Raw genomic sequence first — 21,241 nt, 5'->3', positions numbered from 1 at the left:
ACGAGTGAACGTGGGAGTCTAAGCCCATGAACGAAGAAGAAGAAGACCCCCCCAATTTAAGACTCCCTCCTTTTTAAGACCTTGTTTTCTCAGACTTTCTGTTCATAACCTCTGTAAATTTACCCCCATCTTAAGATTCCCTCCTTCATAAGACCTGATTTTCTCTGATTTGTAGAGGTCTTAAAAGGGGGGGGGGGGGTTTCCACTGTAGTGCAGGGGTGGGAGCAAAAAATCTGAGCTATACTGAGAAAATTTTTTTTTGTTGCTGCAAACTAAACACCAGGCTGAGCCCACTGCTGACGTTTTGCAAAGCCATTTTCTAAATGGGCGATTTAAATCGTCCACCATGTTCATCCAGTCGTTCCTCCACTTGTTTTTATGTAAGCTCTGGTCGATCTTTCGTGTCTTCGACTCATCGGTAATTAGCTCCATCTTAATAAGTAAACCGAGCTCGCGATGTCTAGGTTTCATTCGAGACAAAAATGGCGGACGGCATGTTATTTCCGGAAGTATCTTCAGTTTTATGGATCGGAAATTGCGCGAACCGAAACACGGAAACCGATATAGACGCGATTAGGATTCAGGTTTTTTTCCTCACATTTTTGTTGTTGTTGTTGTTGAAATTTTTGCTATACGGAATTCCGTAATTATACGGAACTACTCCCACCCCTGGTATTGTCAGTTATAATAATTCATATACACATAGTCGAATCAGCCTTTGGGACAACCTCTCTAAAGCAACCACCTGCCCACAACGACCATCACAAGGATCCCAGACAAGTTTTTCTTCTACATAATTCATTTTTTAATAGCGACTACCTGTGGCCGAGTGGTACACTTGCGCTCGGAAGCGAGAGGTTGCGAGTTCGACCCTGGGTCAGGGCGTTAGCAATTTTCTCCCCCCTTTCCTAACCTTGGTGGTGGGTTCAAGTGCTAGTCTTTCGGATGAGACAAAAAAGCGAGGTCCCTTCGTGTACACTACATTGGGGTGTGCACGTTAAAGATCCCACGATTGACAAAAGGGTCTTTCCTGGCAAAATTGTATAGGCGTAGATAAAAATGTCCACCAAAATACCCGTGTGACTTGGAATAATAGGCCGTGAAAAGTAGGATATGCGCCGAAATGGCTGCGATCTGCTGGCCGATGTGAATGCGTGATGTATTGTGTAAAAAAATTCCATCTCACACGGCATAAATAAATCCCTGCGCCTTATAAATTGCATAAAAATAAAAATAAAAAATAAATCCCTGCGCTTAGAACTGTACCCACGGAATACGCGCGATATAAGCCTCATATTGATTGATTGATTGATTGATAACGACCACTTTTGGTCGGTCCCTTGGGTGGTCGTTACAGAAAGGGCTGACTGTATTTCCAATCATTTGAGTGAATTAAAGCAGATTATTGTCAGAATCTTTTCACATACATTATATATATATATATTTTTTTCTTCATCATATTTTTCTTCAGGCAAGTTTCTGTACAGTGAGCAACATTATATTATATTTCTCTGTGGCATGTTCATCATTATTTTCCTTATTGTTTATCCAGAATATTATTACCCCTCCCCAACGATGCAGGGTTAAAAACCGTTTTACTTACCTCCTGTTTGGATCTTGACAAATCCTCTAGTTGTTGGTTAAGATCCTGAATCTCCAACTCCATGCGTTTCTTGGCCTTTACTGCTGCGTTCGCTGTAAACTCTGCGTCATCCAGCTGGAAAAAGTGTTCAAAATGAATTTCCATTCGGTTGACTTTTGTAACTGTGGTTTTATGTAGACAGTTGGTATAAAACTGGCATATGGTGAGCTTGAAAACTTGTTTGTAATGTAATGTTCATGAAATTAATAAATGAACCGTTTTAATTGTTATAATTCAACCCGCAGCCTTCTCTCTCTCCCTCTTTCTCTCAAACAGACACACACTGACAGATTCACACACACACAGACACAGACAGATTAAAATAAAGAAAAGATAACTTGGACCCTTTTTGTATGAATGGTTTTATATGTGCTCATCTCTTCATATGACAAGCACTTTCATGACAAAATAGGAAAGCACAAAAACACACCAGACCTGTTTACCCCCATAAGTGTTTTGGAGTAATGCTCAGCCCCAAAAATAGTAATCCTGGCACAAAAATAGTAATCATCCAGCATTCGTCGCCAATTACAACGCACATGACAACTGTCTGCGAAACGCAATCATGCACATATATCCATCATTCACAAACAAAACACATCAGTCAGTTTTTGTAGTCATCACAATTTCAAAGAAGATCACATCAAAAGCACATGCATCACTGATTCTTTTTCTTTTGCTCGTAGTAGGCCTTTTTCAGTGTGTCAAGCGCTTGCCGAATGAGTGAGGGCGAGACTTCACCACTAGAATAACTTCAATGGCTCTCCAGCGTCTCATCAGACAGACATGATCTCTGGTCAGTCCTGTGCTTTTTCACCCCATTTTGCCATTGAAAAAAACAATGCCAAACATGTGAATTGATAAAAATAAAAAAAAAATAAAAAAAATTTTTTAACAATTTTTTTATTTATGAAAATTGTAGTCTTGACACGGATAGCGGAATGGCGTATTTTTTGCAGAAAATCGTAATAAATTACGTCAAAATCGTAAGGGTAAACAGGTCTGACACACACAAAGCAAAGACATACACTTCAATCAACACCCTCACATGTAACCTGTTAAAACTTAGAGGCATGCATGCATTCAATACAAGATTGAACACCAGCTGGTGAAAACAGGCACAGACACAGACACACACAGACACACACAGACAATGAACGAAAAACCAAAACTAATTCCTTACCTGGTTGCGTAGCAGCGCTATTTGTTGCTTGGCAGCCTCTGTGTTCTTCTGTTTGGCTAACATTGTGCCCGCATCAGCAAGCAAGGCTTTTGTCTTCTTCAAGTTTTTCTTCAACCGTTTCTCAGTCTCTGTAAAAGTACAAACAGGAGCATATAAAACACTAAACAAAATCACATTTTACTGAAAACAGTGATTATGTTTCGTAATGTGTTATTTTAGCATGTCACAGTGGAGAAGGGACGGTAGAGCAGAGTGAACGAGACAGAAAAACAAAAGGGTGGATGAGAAAGGACGGAGACAGGAAGAGAGAGAAAGGGAGTGGAGAAGGTGGGGCAGGCGGAGGGGAAGGGGTGTGTGTGGGGGGGGGGGGGGGGAGGGGAGCAGATTGTTGTTCTACCAGTCATTTGCAAAGTTCACACCCAGCACAGGGAATGAGGGGGGGGGGGGGGGGGGTGGTGTGTGCGTGTGTGGAAGCAAAAAACCAGGCAGACGGACACAGACACACTGACAGACAGACAGACAGAGAGAGACAGTCCTTCACCATCACACAGACAGACAGACAGACAGACAGACAGACAGACAGACAGACAGACAGACATGGAAGCAAAAACATAGACAAACAGACACAGACAGACAGACTTAGACAGTCCTTCACTGTCACACACAGACAGACAGACAGTCCGTCACTGTCCCACACAGACAGACTTAGACAGACAGACAGTCCTTCACTGTCACACACAGACAGACAGACAGACAGTCCTTCACTGTCACACACACAGACAGACAGACAGACAGACACAGTCCTTCACTGTCACACACACAGACAGACAGACAGACAGACACACACACAGAGTCCTGCACCGTCACACAGACAGACAGACAGACAGACAGACAGACAGACAGGTGTGGAAGCAAAAACATAGACAGACAGACACAGACAGACAGACTTAGACAGACAGACAGACAGTCCTTCACTGTCACACACAGACAGACAGACAGACAGACAGACAGACAGACAGTCCTTCACCGTCACACACACACACAGTCCTTCACCGTCACACACACAGACAGACAGAAAGACAGACAGACAGGTGTGGAAGCAAAAACATAGACAGACAGACAGACTTAGACAGACAGACAGTCCTTCACTGTCACACACGCACACACACACACAGACAGACAGACAGTCCTTCACCATCACACACAGACAGACAGACAGACAGACAGACACAGTCCTGCACCGTCACACAGACAGACAGTCCTTCACCGTCACACACAGACAGACAGACACACACACACACACAGTCCTGCACCGTCACACAGACAGACAGACAGACAGACGGATCAACAGACAGACACACTACCTTTGTCTCTGGAAGGCGCCCTGTTTCCAAACTCCTGCAGCTGTCTCTCTAGGTTGGCTTTTTCTTCCATCACGCGTCGCTTCTCTTCGTACTCCTCTTCCAACTGGGACTCCATTGACCGTAGCTGTCAAGGGGAGGAGAGAAAAGTGTTGGTATCCATCACTCATACTGCTCTCAGAGCACATTTAATCATGGCGACACAGTATGTGGTCGGTTACTTTTAAGACCTCCCAAAATATGATAAAACTAGGGCATAAAAAGAAAGGAGTCTTAAAATACGGGTACACTCACAAAATTCTATGAATGGAAAATCTTAGAAAAGGAGATCTGAAACTGATCCCACAGAATATAGAATCAACCCAGAACAGATAAAAAATATAAAAAATATTTAAATCTCTGCAACAGTTTTGATGTTCACCTTTTTCTGTGTGCGTGTCCTCATGTCTTCGAGCTCCTCCTCCTTCTCCTCCAGCTCCTGGGAGTGCTGCTTCTTCAGCTTCTCCATGTTCATCTCCAGCCTCAGCTTGGTCTGTGCACACACACAACATCACTGGTAACAGCCTTTCTTTCCTAGTGTAACTAAGTACAAGACACACTCAAGTTTCATTTGGGACACACAAAATCACTGCCAACATTTCTTTCTTTCCTAGTGTATCTTAACACTTTCTACCCCACCTATGTTGACAACTTTTTTTTTAGCCGAGACCAGCTGTGATGCAGCAGGTCACTCAGAATTGTAGTAACTGTGTAGATACTGTGTATCAACACGCTGGAATGCAGGCGTTAGATCGACGTTACAGGAAGCAACTGAAGTGACTGTGTGTACGGATATATCCGTACCAGGTCAGATAGAGCCATATGAGTGGGTACGGATATATCCGTACCTGAGAGACAATGAACAAAGTACAACCACCATCACTGCTAACAGCCCCTTCTTTCCTAGTGTATCTAAAGTACAAAAAGCACTCAGATTCCGTTTGGGGCAAAGCCGCTCACACAGGTGTGAGTTTGGGCTATTTCAATAGCCATATAAAGTTCTGCTTTGCTCAACGCAAAGGTCTGCAAGAGCATTCTAGGAGAGAGAAACAGTCAGAGCTTATTCACAAACAGCTCTCTAAAACCCACAGGTTTCTCACAGCCCTAGCTTGAACGTGTTGAGCTATAGATGGCTCAGTGCTCAAGGTAAACAACTCTGCAGAGTAGCGGCTGTGAGAATTATCGGGTGACTACCACGACATTCTGTCACACTAGCAAGCATTCAATACCAAACTGGTCTTTAACAAACCATACAGACTTCATAGCTCATCCCAACACTATAGACTCTAGCTCTAGAGTCTTCTACTTTTCTTTCTCCTTTTTTTTATGCGCTGATGGAACAATAATAAGTGATAAAACTGGAGAGAAAACACCAGCAAAATACAATGGGAAGAAAAGACTGAAGACAAATGATGTACCTGTTCCAGCTGTTGTATCTGTCCAGCCATGTCATCCAGCTCTTCTTCCTGTTCTCTCAGCTTCAGTTCCAGTTCATGCTTGACTCGCTTCAATGACACAACCTGCACAACACATTTCACTTAGTACGTACTTGAGCAACAAAGGAAATCTGAGTTTGTTTGTTTGTTTGTTTGTTTGTTTGCTTGCTTAACGCCCAGCCGACCACGAAGGGCCATATCAGGGCGGTGCTGCTTTGACATATAACGTGCGCCACACACAAGACAGAAGTCGCAGCACAGGCTTCGTGTCTCACCCAGTTACATTATTCCGCCACCGGACCAACCAGTCCTAGCACTAACCCCATAATGCCAGACGCCAGGCGGAGCAGCCACTAGATTGCCAATTTTAAAGTCTTAGGTATGACCCGGCCGGGGTTCGAACCCACGACCTCCCGATCACGGGGCGGACGCCTTACCACTAGGCCAACCGTGCCGGTCGGAAATCTGAGTACATCTCTCTTTTGAAAACACACACATGCACACACGCACACACACACACACCCTCCTCCTCCTCATCTCCCTCACACCCCATCCCTAAATCTCAAACAAAATAATCACAACACACCTCAGACTTGTCTTTTCCAGAGACGAGGATGTCGTTCAGCTCCTTCTCCAGACGTTCGGCTTTTTCGACGGAAGACTGATGGTCCATGCGAAGGTTTTGAACGGACTGTTCGAGAGAGTATTTCTCTGACAGAAGTTGGTCACGTTCTCGTTGCAGTTTTTCCCTCAGGTGTTTCTCTTCTCTGACGTCTTCATGGGCACTGGCTAGCTCACTGTCGAACCTGCATGGAAAAGTAAATGTTGAGGATACAGTAAACGTTTGCATTTGAAACAGCTAGCAATGATGACGCACTGGAAGTTTGAAAGATTTTGTTTGTTTGTTTATTTGTTGCTTAACGTCCAGCCGACTACGCAGAGCCATATCAGGACGAGGAAGGGGGGGATGAAGGGGGCCACTTGTCAAGCGATTCCTGTTTACAAATGCACTAACCCATTACTTGTGTCCCAGCAGGCTTTAGTAAAACTAAATTAATACCTACTGGAAGATTACCAGTTTCCAGTATGTTAAAATAGGCTTAACCTATCTACTGCTGGACTTACATCAGAACACTAACAGATTAAACTATACATGAATCGCGAGACAAGCGGCAAGAGAAGAGATTTTTTGGAAAAAATACAGGTGAATGAGCAAGAAGGCAGAAAAAAGAAAAGAATTCATGAAGAAAAAGAGAGCATGACAGGAAAGAGGAACCAAAAATCTACCTAACAGCAAACTAGAAAGCTCCTGCGGTTCCAAAAACAGGAGGGGCCTTTAAAGTTTGAAAGATCCAAACAGACAGACAATGAACACATGGATACGTGCCCATGCACATGCAGACACATACTCATCATCTCTCTCACAAACACACATACACAACACAGATCAAGCCAGACTACTGCAGTTTAAAGAAATCTGTACACAGTCTTCACACAGTTTCAAGATCCCCTTCATAATCAATATATATATATATATATATATACTAGAGGAATACCCGGCTTCGCCGGGGTGAATCGCGAGACAGAGACAGACAGCGTGGCGGTTCATCACAATCACCTCTGCAAGCGAAGTCCTGTCACACGGGATTGAGAATTTTAGAGCTTATTTCTTAGCCCTATATTTTCTGTTGTGGCTTCTCAAATGCCAGAACATACAGACAGACAAAAGCCGCTAGACCCCATCACAAACAGAACTCTACAATCAACAGGTTTTTTCCCACACACACACACAAACACACACACAGAGAAGCCGTATATATATAATATGTATATCTATATCTATAAATATATAGAGATAGGTGAGTGTATTTTTTGCGTGGCTATAAATTGATTCGACCTTTTCACTTTGACAGTACGAACAACTTACGGGTGCAAGGGAAGCGTTCTGGACAGCGCAGTGACATTCTAAAAATAGTACCTCAGAAACGGGAATTTGGGGTGAACGGTGCGACAGAGACAGACAGCGTGGCGGTTCACCACAATCACCTTTGAAAGGCGAAGTCCTGTCAAACGGGATTGAGAATTTTAGAGCTTATTTCTTAGCCCTATATTATCTGCTGTGGCTTCTCACATGCCAGAACATACAGACAGACAAAAGCCGCTAGACCCCATCACAAACAGAACTCTATAATACATAGGTTTTTGCCTACACACACACACAAACACACACACACACAGAGAAGCCGTATATATATATGCATATCTGTATCTATAAATATATAGAGATAGGTGAGAGTGTATTTTTCGCGTGGCTATAAATTGATTCGACCTTTTCACTTTGACAGTAAGAACAACTTACGGGTGCAAGGGAAGCGTTGTGGACAGCGCAGTGGACAGCGCAGTGACATTCTAAAAATAGTAATAGTAACTTAGAACTGAACGGGAAAGCCACACGAAGGAAGGGAGATAAACGCCAAACACTGGAGAAGATAAGGAAGAGTTACTTATAATGGTGAAATGAACGCAAAAACGAAAATGAGTTCAGCGCTGCGCGCTGAGAGCCCGTGTTGAAATATCTCATCGATGATATTGTGTCCGGGGTGTAGCTGAATACGGTGTCCAAATTTGAAAAAGATCCACCGAGAACTTTGGCGTTGTGATGTGGTGTAGCGGCTATGGTGTGTCGGTATGGGGGCCCGGGTAAGCTGAGGTGGAACCAAAATAGCTGAGGTGGAACCAAAATCGGTTCCGCGCTGCGCGCTGAGAGCACTTGTTGAAATATCTCATCGATGAGGTTGTGTCCGGGGGTCTCTCTGAATAAGCCCACCAAATGTGAAGCAGATCCATCGAGAACCTTGGCCGCGCATCGCGCACAGACACACAGACAGACAGACAGACAGACACTAGTCGTATATATATATAGATAAACACCAAGTGACTAATGCTGCAGCTACATTGATTGGTGCAAAGTCAAACCAATCATGTGATCTCTTTGCCCTTTTCGAAGAATCAAAACTGAATTTTTTCTTGCAAATTTATAATACAATATAATAATGCAGTAGTCCTCTAAAATGTACCTGCGCTGTTTGCGTTCAAGTTCATTGTTGCGTGCCATCTGCTCTTCCAGGTGGAGTTTGATGTCCTGCATCTCAGCTGTCAGTCGCTGTGTCTTCTTCTTGGCCACCTGCACCTGGCGCCTCTGTTCTTCTGCCTCTTCCACAGCTTCATGGAGCTGGAGGAATGATGTGAAACAAAACAGTTGATTATAGCAGACTCTTATATCGGAACAGAAAAAGAAGCACATCTATTTCAACTGTTTCATACAAATTTATGATTTTTTTGTTTCTGTGGTTATTTTTGTTTGTTGTGTTCTTTTCCATTTAACTCCTTTCTTTTACGCCAACCTTCTACATGCTTAATTTTATATTCTGCAAGTCCTAAAACATTACAACACACACTTAGAAAAAAAGTTATGCCTGAGTGAAACTCAGTTTGCATCAGTTTGAACATGTGGCATAACACTTTACGATCAGCTGTTCCAGTTTTTGGTCATATCATTTAACTGTGCATATTGAACCTGAACATTAAATGTCTTCTCTGGTTCAAGGTGAACTGAATGACTTCATTTCTTTTTGACTCTCTCGCCAGCAGCCATTCGACAACACAAATAAAAACATTGACATTAGTCGACTTCAACCAATGTAGAACACTGAGCGCTTACCCTCTTCTCAACCATTTTGCGTGACTGTAGTTCTTGTTCCAAGTCTTCTTCATGTTGCTGCTGCATTTGTTTCTTGGTCAACTGCAGCTCTCGCATCAGTCGCTCACATCTTTCTTTGTACACTGATGACCCACCTGATCACAGCAAAATCAAACATTCATTTTTGGCTCCATTTCTACGCTTTATACTTCAAGTAGGTCTACTTTCTCCCATTCACTCTTGCTAATTCAGTCAAACAAAGTTTGAAATGACATCATAACGTGAATAATGGCATCACATTAACATTTTGTCACCGATTCTGCATGTCTCCCGAGGAAGTGACAAACAATTTCGAGAACAAAGATTGTCTCCATGACACCAACATATCAGCAGTAGAAAATTAATCGTAATGTCACCGCCAGGCTGTGCATGTATCGGTACGGTATATCATGAATCCTTACCGTCCACTTCATCCTCCAGCTCCTCCTCCAGTGACTGTGCCTGCCACACGCGTGTCTGCATCACCTCCATGTGGAGCTTCTCGTTCTGTCGCTTCAGGGTGGCGTACTTGCTCTGCAATACAACCATCAAAACTATGAACATTTTACCATGGACAGAAGATGGTGAAGATAACATGATTATTTGCTAGCCCAAGACTTTTAATTCTTTTGCCTGCTGCATCAGCACACACACAGACAGACGCACATGCACACCCACTTTCAAATCAAATTGCCAAATATGTAACAATTAGCTTTGTTTAAATAAGCACAAAGAATACTGAGGATCCAGCCTTTGCATGGGACTCACCTGAATGTCCTTCATTTCTTTCTCCAGACGCATGCGTTCTGTGGACTCTGCCTCCAGCATCTCACTGGCCTGTGTGGAAGTTGTGTTCTCTTCCATCAGGTCTGCCGTCATCTCCGCCAGCTGGTAGGGAAAGAAAACACTTGTACATTTAATTTTGTTTTTAAGTGAATTTTTATTTTTTTTATTTATTTTTTTTTATTTTAACAAGATTAATCTGGGATGATCTAAATAGGCCATGTTCGGAAATAACTCTGTCAAGTTAGTATGGGTTGCTGAAGAGCTTACTGTTCCTCGTTTCATAAAAACATTGAAGCAAGCCTGCAATGTCACCTGTAGCTTGCCTCAGTGTTTCTATGGAAAAGCAAGGAAAACCATTAACCCCTTCACTGCCCACCCCGTGCTAGGTACGTGGTCATTTTCGGTTTGTCGTACGCCCATAACCGTACCTAGTACGGGGGATTTGCATCAGCAACATTTCAGGACATTTCTGAAAACTAAATGGGAGGTAACCACTGTCCAAGTACTTGTAGGGGTTCTAAACACAGTTCTTTCCCATTGACCGTTCGGATAAGTTAGTACCACGTGGTGAAAACTTTGTTAGAAGTGTAGAACCGATCTATAGGATTCACAATGGCGGCCGAAAGTCGGACCTCAACTCGTAGACCTGTTTTCAAGCGATACAGTGTTCTGGAAGCTCTACAAGAAGTGATTTATGGATTACCACACAGAAGAATACTTGTATGGGCTGTAATGTGAGTACCTGATGTTTGACACCAGTTTTAGCAGTGTTTTGTGTGGTTTTACGTGCTGCAATGTGTGTGTGTAAGTCCGGAAACTGTAATTTTTGACAAAAATGGTCATTATATCAATTTTTACTATAACAATCACAAACAAAGTCCAATGATCATGTCATCCTATAATAGCCAAGGGTATAAGCAAAACACATGCCAAAGATCTAAGAGATATCTCAATAAATGATCGAGCAGTGAACAGATTAGTGAACCTACCGAAGAAAGCGAAATTTTGCCCTGGCACACAGCAATACCAAAATGCTGTTATACTGTGGCAGTGAAGGGGTTAAAGGAAAGCATAACCCATAAAACCCGACAGAGTTATTTCCAAGCTAAGTTATGCTGTTTAAAAGCAGCTCAGGTTCATGCTCTATAAATAATTCTGATTCACAAACTACAGAATGACAGCCTTTAATCTATGTGCGAGAATTAAGTACCAAATCCTAGCGCTTTCCTCAGGACTTCCTTGAAAGTCACTCTCCTACATTTAAAATAGTCATGTTTCAGAAACATAAAATCAACCATGTTTTTTTAATTTTTTTTAATTTAAATTGTTTTTTTTCTTTGATTATTCCTTCTTATAATTTGTAATGTTAATGAACATAAAATGTAAGAATGAAAATTATATGATGAGACGTACCCTGCTCTCCAGTTTTTCGCAGGCTGTCTTGTACTCATTGCGCTCCTTTTCCAGTTTCTCCACCTTGTTCTTCATGGTTTCTAGTTCCGCCTGTTGAACACACACACAACACAGTCAGTTCTCTATCTTATGCAGCCTACTGTCTAAAGTTATAAAGCGCTGAAACTAATTAGCAATATATTTCAACAACTTATAGCCTGAGTTGTGTTCAGATCCAAAGGGAAAGTGGTTGTATTTGCATGCGATAATAAGAAATAAATTGAGGTAGAGCGAAAAACAGAGATATGGGAGATACACCTGTTTATCTCATCCCAACACCAATCAATTGCATCCATGCATCCAGAAATCCATCGAACTACCCGTAACAACCACTCACACTCCCATCCACCCTCCTATCCAGCCTGGTATCCACCCATCCACTCATCTTTACCAATTTACCCCCCCACCACCCAACCATCCCCCCGTCCTGCCTTAAAAATCCATCCATCAACACACCTACCCACTAATCCACCAAAATATCAATCCACCAACAAACCAACTGTCCCATTCAAAAACACAACAACCCATCTCAAGATTCCTACACTTACCCATCTACTCATCAACACACACACACCACCCCCCATTCCCCTCCCTTCCACCCCCATCCACCCACACCCTCCACAAACCCACCTGAGCGTCTATCAGTTCCTCCTCGGTGCGATGGACGTTGAGGATGGGTTTGACCTTGGTGTAGAGCTTCCACCAAGGCCACTCACGGATCAGCATGTACTTTTTCACGTTGCGCTGAATGCATCGCACTGCCAGGTGCTGAACCTGTAAGTCCAGGTGATAGGCAGCGTTTAGAGCAAAGAATGAAGATGTTCACAATTGGTTACAGCGGTGGAGACAAATAACAAAGACACACGAAGACAAGAAAACACACAAACACTGACAGAGACGCTGGTTCAGATACACATACGACCTCTTAACATCTGAGAAAATCAGGTCTTAAAAAGGAGGGAGTCTTAAAATTAAGGTATATATTTACAGAGGAAAAATAAAAATAAAATCTGAAAAAAGTAAGGTCTTAAAAGAGGGTAAGTCTTAAATTGGGGGGGGGGGGGGGGGTCTTAAATGGGGGGGGTCTTAAATGGGGGGGTGGGTCTTAAATGGGGGGGGTTCCACTGTAATAATGAAGACATGGGCACACTCAGACAAGGTCACAGACAAACACTCAGACAGAAAACCTGGTTCAGACACACATATTGCATTTAACCATTTTTTGGTGCAATTTCAAATATTCTACCTCATGCATTCAAGTTTCAAGGACAAAATCAAATTAATTTTAACTACTGTAACATGTTATTTTCTTGGAAGAAAAATGACAAGATGATCAATCAATCAATCAATATGAGGCTTATATCGCGCGTATTCCGTGGGTACAGTTCTAAGCGCAGGGATTTATTTTTTTATTTTTTTAAATATTCATTTTATGCAATTTATATCGCGCACATATTCAAGGCGCAGGGATTTATTTATGCCGTGTGAGATGGAATTTTTTTACACAATACATCACGCATTCACATCGGCCAGCAGATCGCAGCCATTTCGGCGCATATCCTACTTTTTACGGCCTATTATTCCAAGTCACACGGGTATTTTGGTGGACATTTTTATCTATGCCTATACAATTTTGCCAGGAAAGACCCTTTTGTCAATCATGGGATCTTTAACGTGCACACCCCAATGTAGTGTACACGAAGGGACCTCGGTTTTTCGTCTCATCCGAAAGACTAGCACTTGAACCCACCACCTCGGTTAGGAAAGGGGGGGAGAAAATTGCTAACGCCCTGACCCAGGGTCGAACTCGCAACCTCTCGCAACCTCTCGCTTCCGAGCGCAAGTGCGTTACCACTCGGCCACCCAGACCATGATGATCATCATCGTGGTCGTCCGTTGTCACTACTATCATCGTCACCATACTCGTCAAGTTTTCGTTGTCACTACTATCATCGTCACCATACTCGTCAAGTTTTCGTTGTCACTTCTATCATCGTCACCATACTCGTCAAGTTTTCGTTGTCACTACTATCATCGTCACCATACTCGTCAAGTTTTCGTTGTCACTACTATCATCGTCACCTGCATACTCGTCAAGTTTTCGTTGTCTCTTCTATCATCGTCACCATACTCGTCAAGTTTTTGTTGTCACTACTATCATCGTCACCATACTCGTCAAGTTTTTGTTGTCACTACTATCATCGTCACCATACTCGTCAAGTTTTTGTTGTCACTACTATCATCGTCACCATACTCGTCAAGTTTCCGTTGTCACTTCTATCATCGTCACCATACTCGTCAAGTTTTCGTTGTCACTACTATCATCGTCACCATACTCGTCAAGTTTTCGTTGTCACTTCTATCATCGTCACCATACTCATCAAGTTTTCGTTGTCACTACTATCATCGTCACCATACTCGTCAAGTTTTCGTTGTCACTACTATCATCGTCACCATACTCGTCAAGTTTTCGTTGTCACTACTATCATCGTCACCATACTCGTCAAGTTTCAGCCACAAGAAAGACGATGAACAGCACGCCAAAACTTGAACACATACCAGCACACACTCAAACAGACAGACAAGCACACAGCCAACAAAAACACCCACCCTGAGTTTTTCTGTTTTCTTGCGTCCTAGGTAGCCGCGGACCAGAGCCTGGAAGTGTGTGACGATGCCGGTCAGCTTCTCATCACGGCCAGCTTCCAACTGTGACAGCACACCTGGCCGAAAGAACACCTGCAACAGGTAATGATAAGATGCTTGTTAGAAATTGTGACGCCACAAGAAATACAAATAGAAACAAGAAGGGCAAAGCCCATACGACTCACATGCTTTACACATTTTTCCTACCAAAATACATGTGACCTTGACCCAAGGTCAAGGTCATCCAAGGTCATGCAACACAAAGCTGTTAATTCAAGACATAGGAAGTACAATGGTGCTTATTGGCTCTTTCTACCATGAGATATGGTCACTTTTAGTGGTTCACTACCTTATTTTGGTCACATTTCATAAGGGTCAAAGTGACCTTGACCTTGATCATATGTGACCGAATGTGTCTCATGATGAAAGCATAACATGTGCCCCACATAATTTTTAAGTTTGAAACAGTTATCTTCCATAGTTCAGGGTCAAGGTCACTTCAAAATATGTATACAATCCAACTTTGAAGAGCTCCTGTGACCTTGACCTTGAAGCAAGGTAAACCAAACTGGTATCAAAAGATGGGGCTTACTTTGCCCTATATATCATATATAGGTGAGGTATTGAATCTCAAAAACTTCAGAGAAAATGGGAAAAATATGAAAAATAGCTGTTTTTTAGGCAACATTTATGGCCCCTGCGACCTTGACCTTGAAGCAAGGTCAAGATGCTATGTATGTTTTTTGGGGCCTTGTCATCATACACCATCTTGCCAAATTTGGTACTGATAGACTGAATAGTGTCCAAGAAATATCCAACGTTAAAGTTTTCCGGACGGACGGACGGACGTCCGGACGTCCGGACGGACGGACGGACGGACGGACGACTCGGGTGAGTACATAGACTCACTTTTGCTTCGCATGTGAGTCAAAAAAGACATGCATCAGGTGGTTTTGGATATGTTGCAGGACAACTGATAATAATAATAATAAAGTGTATTTATATTGCGCCTATCCCTTACAAAAAACAAAAATATTTGGCTCTAAGCGCATTACAACATGTGTAGGGACTTGGTACAATCAAGTCTGACAAATACAATAACACAATATACAGTCGGTCTCTTGGGTAAAAAAGGGAAAAGCAGCTTCGACATTTAAACACTGCTACTAAAAAATCCTCTAACAATGCATACTGCTTTACAATATAAAATATGCATTTATGTATAAATAGGAATTTGAAAAGGTTCTTATGATAAAAACTAACTAGCGAACGACGAAGAAGAAGAAGAATAAAACTATCAATGTCAATGTATAACAAGTCATTCAACGTAAATGGCTAAAGAACAACAACAAAGCAATGATGATAAAACACACACTCAATGGCTAATAACGAGGCAGAACTAAATAGTATCGACACAAGATTAAAACAAAACATATTCCTGGAGACACATTTATACATGTATCAAATAATCAATATACAAAATACAGCCCTCGCACACTCGCACACACACGCCAAGGCACGGGATTTGAGACTTGAGGTTAATTGCTGCTAATATTATTTTCATTACAATTATCTTTATTATTAAATGTATGTTTCTGTTTTAAAGATACAAACTAAAAAGATACTGAATGAGAAAGAACATTGAGTTTATACACTAAAATGTGACCCTCCACCATGAAATGAGTCGCATGTCACCTCGCGCGGTTCTGCGCTAGGCTTGATTTAAGTCCGGAGAGTGTCTGGTAACAGTGTGATAGTCACCTTAGTCACAGGCTTATCTTATTGTACGGCCATATTATCGTGGGAGCGTAGACAGCCGATTTTCTCCCCACGCCAAGTTGGCTGCTGTCTTCCGTCTTCGGTGGTTGAGGTTCTTACTCAGGGTTGCCTCCTCCCCAAGAGTAGCTGCCTTGCTGGGCTGTCGAGTCCACTCTACCCGGGTTTGACGTCGAAGTTTTCCTTCTCGTAGCCTTTGCCTTTCCCAAGGCGCACACAAGGCAGTGCGGGTTTTGAAATCGGAGTTGTCCTTCTCCTAGATGAGCGACCATCCAAGGTTAACGAGCCCCATCTGCCCGAAGCAGCTGGTTTTAAGGCGCCAGTGACCCGCCTGCATCCCTTCTCCTGTTAGTCGAAGACAGGGCCCGCCACGTGAAGGCCAGGAGCTGGATTTGACTGTCAGAGGTGTTTGGAGACACGAAGCCATTTGGAGCATTTCTTGGGAGGTAGGCGCTTATCTCTACTTCCACCCCGGCATAACAGTCCTTGGGCCCCAGTCACAGGCTTATAACTCAGGCTCTTTTCTAAAACGGTTTTCACCACTGGATAGAGTTTAAAAAACTAAAAAGTAAAAATATGAAAATCATGCAAAGGTGACATGCGACTTATTTCGTGGTGGAGGGTCACAAATGTGAGCTAGAATATTTACATCGACAGCAAACTAACCATACAAATGCTTCATAGGTTGAAGAAACAACAGTTATTGAGTTAACATAACAACAAAAAGAAAGAAAGGAGTGGAAAGGAAAACAGATGAAAGACACATTTTCCACACACAGAGTTGCACAACATTCACAACCTGTTTTGACCATGTAAATATGATATCAAACAAACAAACGCGCTGATGAAATGCAAGATAGAAAGAAACAAACAAACAAACACAGAAACAAACAAACAAACAAAGATAGACGAAAAGACAGACAGACAGACATATCAAACAGAAGTAGAAACCATGCATCCATGAACGGGCAAGACCAAGAAAAGCCTGCCCTCCAGTGGATCATTCCCCTCTGCAGCCCCCCCCCCCCCCTTACCCCACTACCTTCTCTCTTACAAGTCAAACTCCCACTATTTATCACAAAGATGACATAGCAAGCCCCACTGACATGCAACATGAGGCGCCCCTGAATTGATATACCCTCAAATACAAAGATACAGGAGTATTCACCTCTCTGATAATAAAGATACAGGAGTATTCACCTCTCTGATAATAAAGATACAGGAGTATTCACCTCTCTGATAATAAAGATACAGGAGTATTCACCTCTCTGATAATAGTGAAACCTCTGTTTTAAGACCCTTTATTGTCAGAGAGCCTTTGCATTAAGGCCTGATTTTTATCAAAGCTTCTTCTCTTAGTGTCAGTAAATGTATCTCTGTTTTAAGACTAGCTGTCTTTTAAGGCCTGAATTTAAGGCAGATCCAATCAACAAACACAGCAAACTAATCACGTCAGGGTACGCCTTATTTCACACACATATCTTCATAATAACCAACTACCAAGACAGCATCAACAACTAAATTTACCACAGATGGATATACTTCATCTCGTTTGCAAATTTTACCAACTGTAAACAGGGAAGTCACAATACATGCACCCTCCAAAAAAAAATAAAAAAAATTTAACAACAAAATGCATGTGAAACATGGAAGTGGCTGGTGCTACATGCAAGCACCGCAATGATAACCCTGGGGGCATCTTCTTGACAAGGCCCCCTGACAAAGGTCAACTTGAGTCAAGTGCTAGGGAGAGCATAGTCTCATCCTCTTCATGGGAAAAGAATGGACTGGGTTCTCAGACTGTGAATAATGCTGAGAAACAACCCACCTACCCCCCGCCCCCCCCAACAAACACCCCCCCCCCCCCCCCCATACCCTCTCTCTCGGAGAATTTTGAACACAGGGTCAAATTCAAGGCAAACTCTCTCTCTCCCCCCCCCCCCCCCCCCCTCATCTCTCTGTCTCTTTCTCTCACTCTCTTATTGCTCTATCAGACTTGTGAGTCTGCTTGAAATCTTCAATGCCCCGAGGCCGAGACTCTAAATTCAAGCCAGGCGCTGCAAGCAAGAGGGGACGTAACCTTACTTTGGCTGGGGCAACATCATTTATCCACCTGAAAGCTAATGTCAGCTGCATCCATTTCAATATCCTCTCAGCGGTAACCATGACAAGGACGCCTTGATGGCATATCAGTTATGAGATGCACCCGGCCTTGCAACCATCTGGTGTTCTGGAACTGCACTGGAACATGGGGAAAGTGTGTGTGTTTGCGTGTGTGTGGGGGGGGGGGGGAGGGGGTGGGTGGGTGTTGCTGAGGTGTGTATTGTAGCTGCTGCACAGTTATGCAGCTATGAGCACAGATATTCTGGACTTTATTTTTGCTGTGAGTCATTTGACCTGAGTACGTATTCTCTATGTTGCATCTGATAAAATCATATGACCTGAAGGCTTTGATGGTACATGTATTAACAAATGAATTTAGCAGAAAAAAAATCTTCTCTTCAAAGAACAAAGTCAGCAAGAATGTCAAAACAGCATTGCGCATCCTCACTGAGACAGAAATCAGCGAAACCACCACCATGTATCAGTATCAAGCCACCCTCTCCAGCACAAAGAGCTACCAGAGCAAAGAGGGCTTTCTTTTCAAAGGTACAGTACTTCCCGTGTGAACAATATTCACTACATCACCCAGGGATGGCCAAATAGTCCGCCTGGTCGCAAGGGGCGAGTAAAACAATCCGCCGGGCTAGTAGAAACCGCCTGGCAACTCGCCCGACTGGCCAATGAAAATTCTGGTCAAATGCGACCCTTTGGGTTGTAATATCGGGTTTTAAAGCCATATAAACACTGCAAATCAACTGTGATATGACTATGTACCGGGCCAGCGAAATTTCTGCTGGGCTAGTCATTTTCTTGACGTCACTCGCCCGGCTGGCGAGTTAAAATGTTGAGATTTGGCCATCCCTGTCACCACGCATCTCTCCATGAGTTGCGAGCATCCTTCCACTTGGACTCACACCCACACTCAACAGCCTGGCCACTTTCTGTGCAGTGCAGGCATTATCTTATTTATTTATTTAAAAAAATATATTTTGCTTAATTATTTTTGTGTGGCTGACGTAAGTTTGTTTGTTCGTTCATGGGCTGAAACTCCCACGGCTTTTACGTGTATGACCGTTTTTACCCCGCCATTTAGGCAGCCATACGCCGCTTTCGGAGGAAGCATGCTGGGTATTTTCGTGTTTCTATAACCCACCGAACTCTGACATGGATTACAGGATTTTTTCGTGCGCACTTGGTCTTGTGCTTGCGTGTACACACGGGGGTGTTCGGACACCGAGGAGAGTCTGCACACAAAGTTGACTCTGAGAAATAAATCTCTCGCCGAACGTGGGGACGAACTCACGCTGACAGCGGCCAACTGGATACAAATCCAGCGCGCTACCGACTGAGCTACATCCCCGCCCTCGGCTGACGTAAAATCAATCCAGCAAAACATTCTCACTCTGCACATGAAGCAGCCAGGCTGTTGAATTTTGGTATGTGTTCAAGTGGAAGGATGCTCACGTCCTCCGTAAAACCCCAGATAGATGCGATCGTTTACACGGGGAGGATACATCTTTTAGCACCTTCCATGAACCAAGCATGTCTTCCAGGAAGCTGAGAATTCTGTGCCAAGAACTGGGACCTTTTCGGAGATAAGACTAAGACGTCTTATCTGTTATCACACAACCACCGTGCGCTAACCATGACAGCAGTGAGTTAAGATACGGCCTATGTCTTAACTTGACTGTGCTGCTGTAGGAGACAGAATTAACGGGAGCTTATCGTTCGTTGCTATCAGTTCGTTAACAGTTTATATGACGTCGGTGCTGCAAGATTTTGTTGGGGTATCTTTACGGTTATTTTAATCCCAAGGCGCTTCAAAAGCCTCCTGAAAATACACACTTCCCTGCCCCCTTCCCCCGGCTTCCACCCCTCCCCCAACCCACACCCTCTTGCCAAAAGACATCCTTGAGTTAAAATCCAAAGTTACCTTTTTTTTGTGGAAAGCCATTTGACCAGCCAAAGATTAAAGCAGAATGAGCTACAACTACATCACACAAAGATCACATAGATTTATGCTTGCCTATCTCTGTCTCTCTCTCTCTCTCTGTCTCTGTCTCTGTCTCTCTCTCTCTCTCTCTCTCTCTCTCTCTCTCTCTCTCTCTCTCTCTCTCTCTCTCTCTCTCTCGCACACACACGCGAACGCGAGCACGCACACACGAACTCAAGGAGGTTGTTTGATGTCATCAAACTTCTTTAAAATCGCTGAAAACGTGTCCGTCATTGCGGCACGACTGGCGAACGTTGGACCTCAAGCAAATTATCAAAACCTAAACGCCATTGCCGAAGAAAAATATTTATAGCAACATTCTTAGTAAACACTGTCTTGCTCCCAGCTTTCTTTCTTTCTTTATTTGGTGTTTAACGTCGTTTTCAACCATTCAAGGTTATATCGCGACGGGGGAAGGGGGGAGATGGGATAGGGAAAAGGCGGGAGATGGGATAGAGCCACTTGTTAATTGTTTCTTGTTCACAAAAGCACTAATCAAAAAATTGCTCCAGGGGCTTACAACGTAGTACAATATATGACCTTACTGGGAGAATGCTTACATACTGCTTGACTAAAATCTTTACAAACATTGACTATATTCTATACAAGAAACACTTAACAAGGGTAAAAGGAGAAACAGAACCTGTTAGTCGCCTCTTACGACATGCTGGTTAGCATCGGGTAAATTCTTTCTCGTCCCAACCAATATGGGACTCCCCCTAACCCGCGGGGGGTCTTGCTCCCACTCCCAGCCTCTTCAGTCTTCACTCCTAAAGGTAGAAGCACCAAGACATGACCTCAGCAGCAGATCTTCTATATCAGGGAAAGGAATGTCCCCTTAGCCCCCTGCCCCGTGAGCAGATCAAACCAGCCTCTGATTTACTCATTATGTTCTTTCAACAACACTCCATTAGACGAGTGTCTCTCGGGTCGTTCCTTACAAGCTAGCTTTCACCAGCCTTAACACAACTGCTTCTAATAAGGCACGGCCACTTTTTCTTATCTATATCTTCCTGCTTTACCATCGTCCAGGAAGGGATAATTAAAATATATTCTCCCCTTACCTTCATCCCGACATCGCCTTC

At 43.2% G+C, this 21,241-nt stretch overlaps 1 protein-coding gene across 3 annotated transcripts in view; it reads right to left on the bottom strand.

Moving 5' to 3' along the window:
- Nucleotides 1–21,241, bottom strand: part of LOC138975507 (unconventional myosin-XVIIIa-like) — a 142,086-nt gene that overhangs the window by 15,633 nt on the left and 105,212 nt on the right. For all 3 annotated transcript variants that reach the window (XM_070348211.1, XM_070348210.1, XM_070348209.1), the window contains exons 19-31: nucleotides 14,249–14,377; nucleotides 12,269–12,412; nucleotides 11,600–11,689; nucleotides 10,169–10,288; nucleotides 9,823–9,934; nucleotides 9,383–9,516; nucleotides 8,739–8,893; nucleotides 6,248–6,467; nucleotides 5,644–5,745; nucleotides 4,608–4,718; nucleotides 4,190–4,313; nucleotides 2,826–2,953; nucleotides 1,604–1,717 (exon numbers count right to left, since the gene is read on the bottom strand). In XM_070348211.1, coding sequence (XP_070204312.1) covers nucleotides 1,604–1,717; nucleotides 2,826–2,953; nucleotides 4,190–4,313; nucleotides 4,608–4,718; nucleotides 5,644–5,745; nucleotides 6,248–6,467; nucleotides 8,739–8,893; nucleotides 9,383–9,516; nucleotides 9,823–9,934; nucleotides 10,169–10,288; nucleotides 11,600–11,689; nucleotides 12,269–12,412; nucleotides 14,249–14,377 — 1,683 coding nt within the window. The remainder of the gene's footprint in view (nucleotides 1–1,603; nucleotides 1,718–2,825; nucleotides 2,954–4,189; nucleotides 4,314–4,607; nucleotides 4,719–5,643; nucleotides 5,746–6,247; nucleotides 6,468–8,738; nucleotides 8,894–9,382; nucleotides 9,517–9,822; nucleotides 9,935–10,168; nucleotides 10,289–11,599; nucleotides 11,690–12,268; nucleotides 12,413–14,248; nucleotides 14,378–21,241) is intronic.

This window comes from Littorina saxatilis, linkage group LG9 (assembly GCF_037325665.1).
Source record: "Littorina saxatilis isolate snail1 linkage group LG9, US_GU_Lsax_2.0, whole genome shotgun sequence".
Taxonomy (NCBI): domain Eukaryota; kingdom Metazoa; phylum Mollusca; class Gastropoda; order Littorinimorpha; family Littorinidae; genus Littorina; species Littorina saxatilis.
This window is presented reverse-complemented; position numbering and strand designations above follow the sequence as displayed.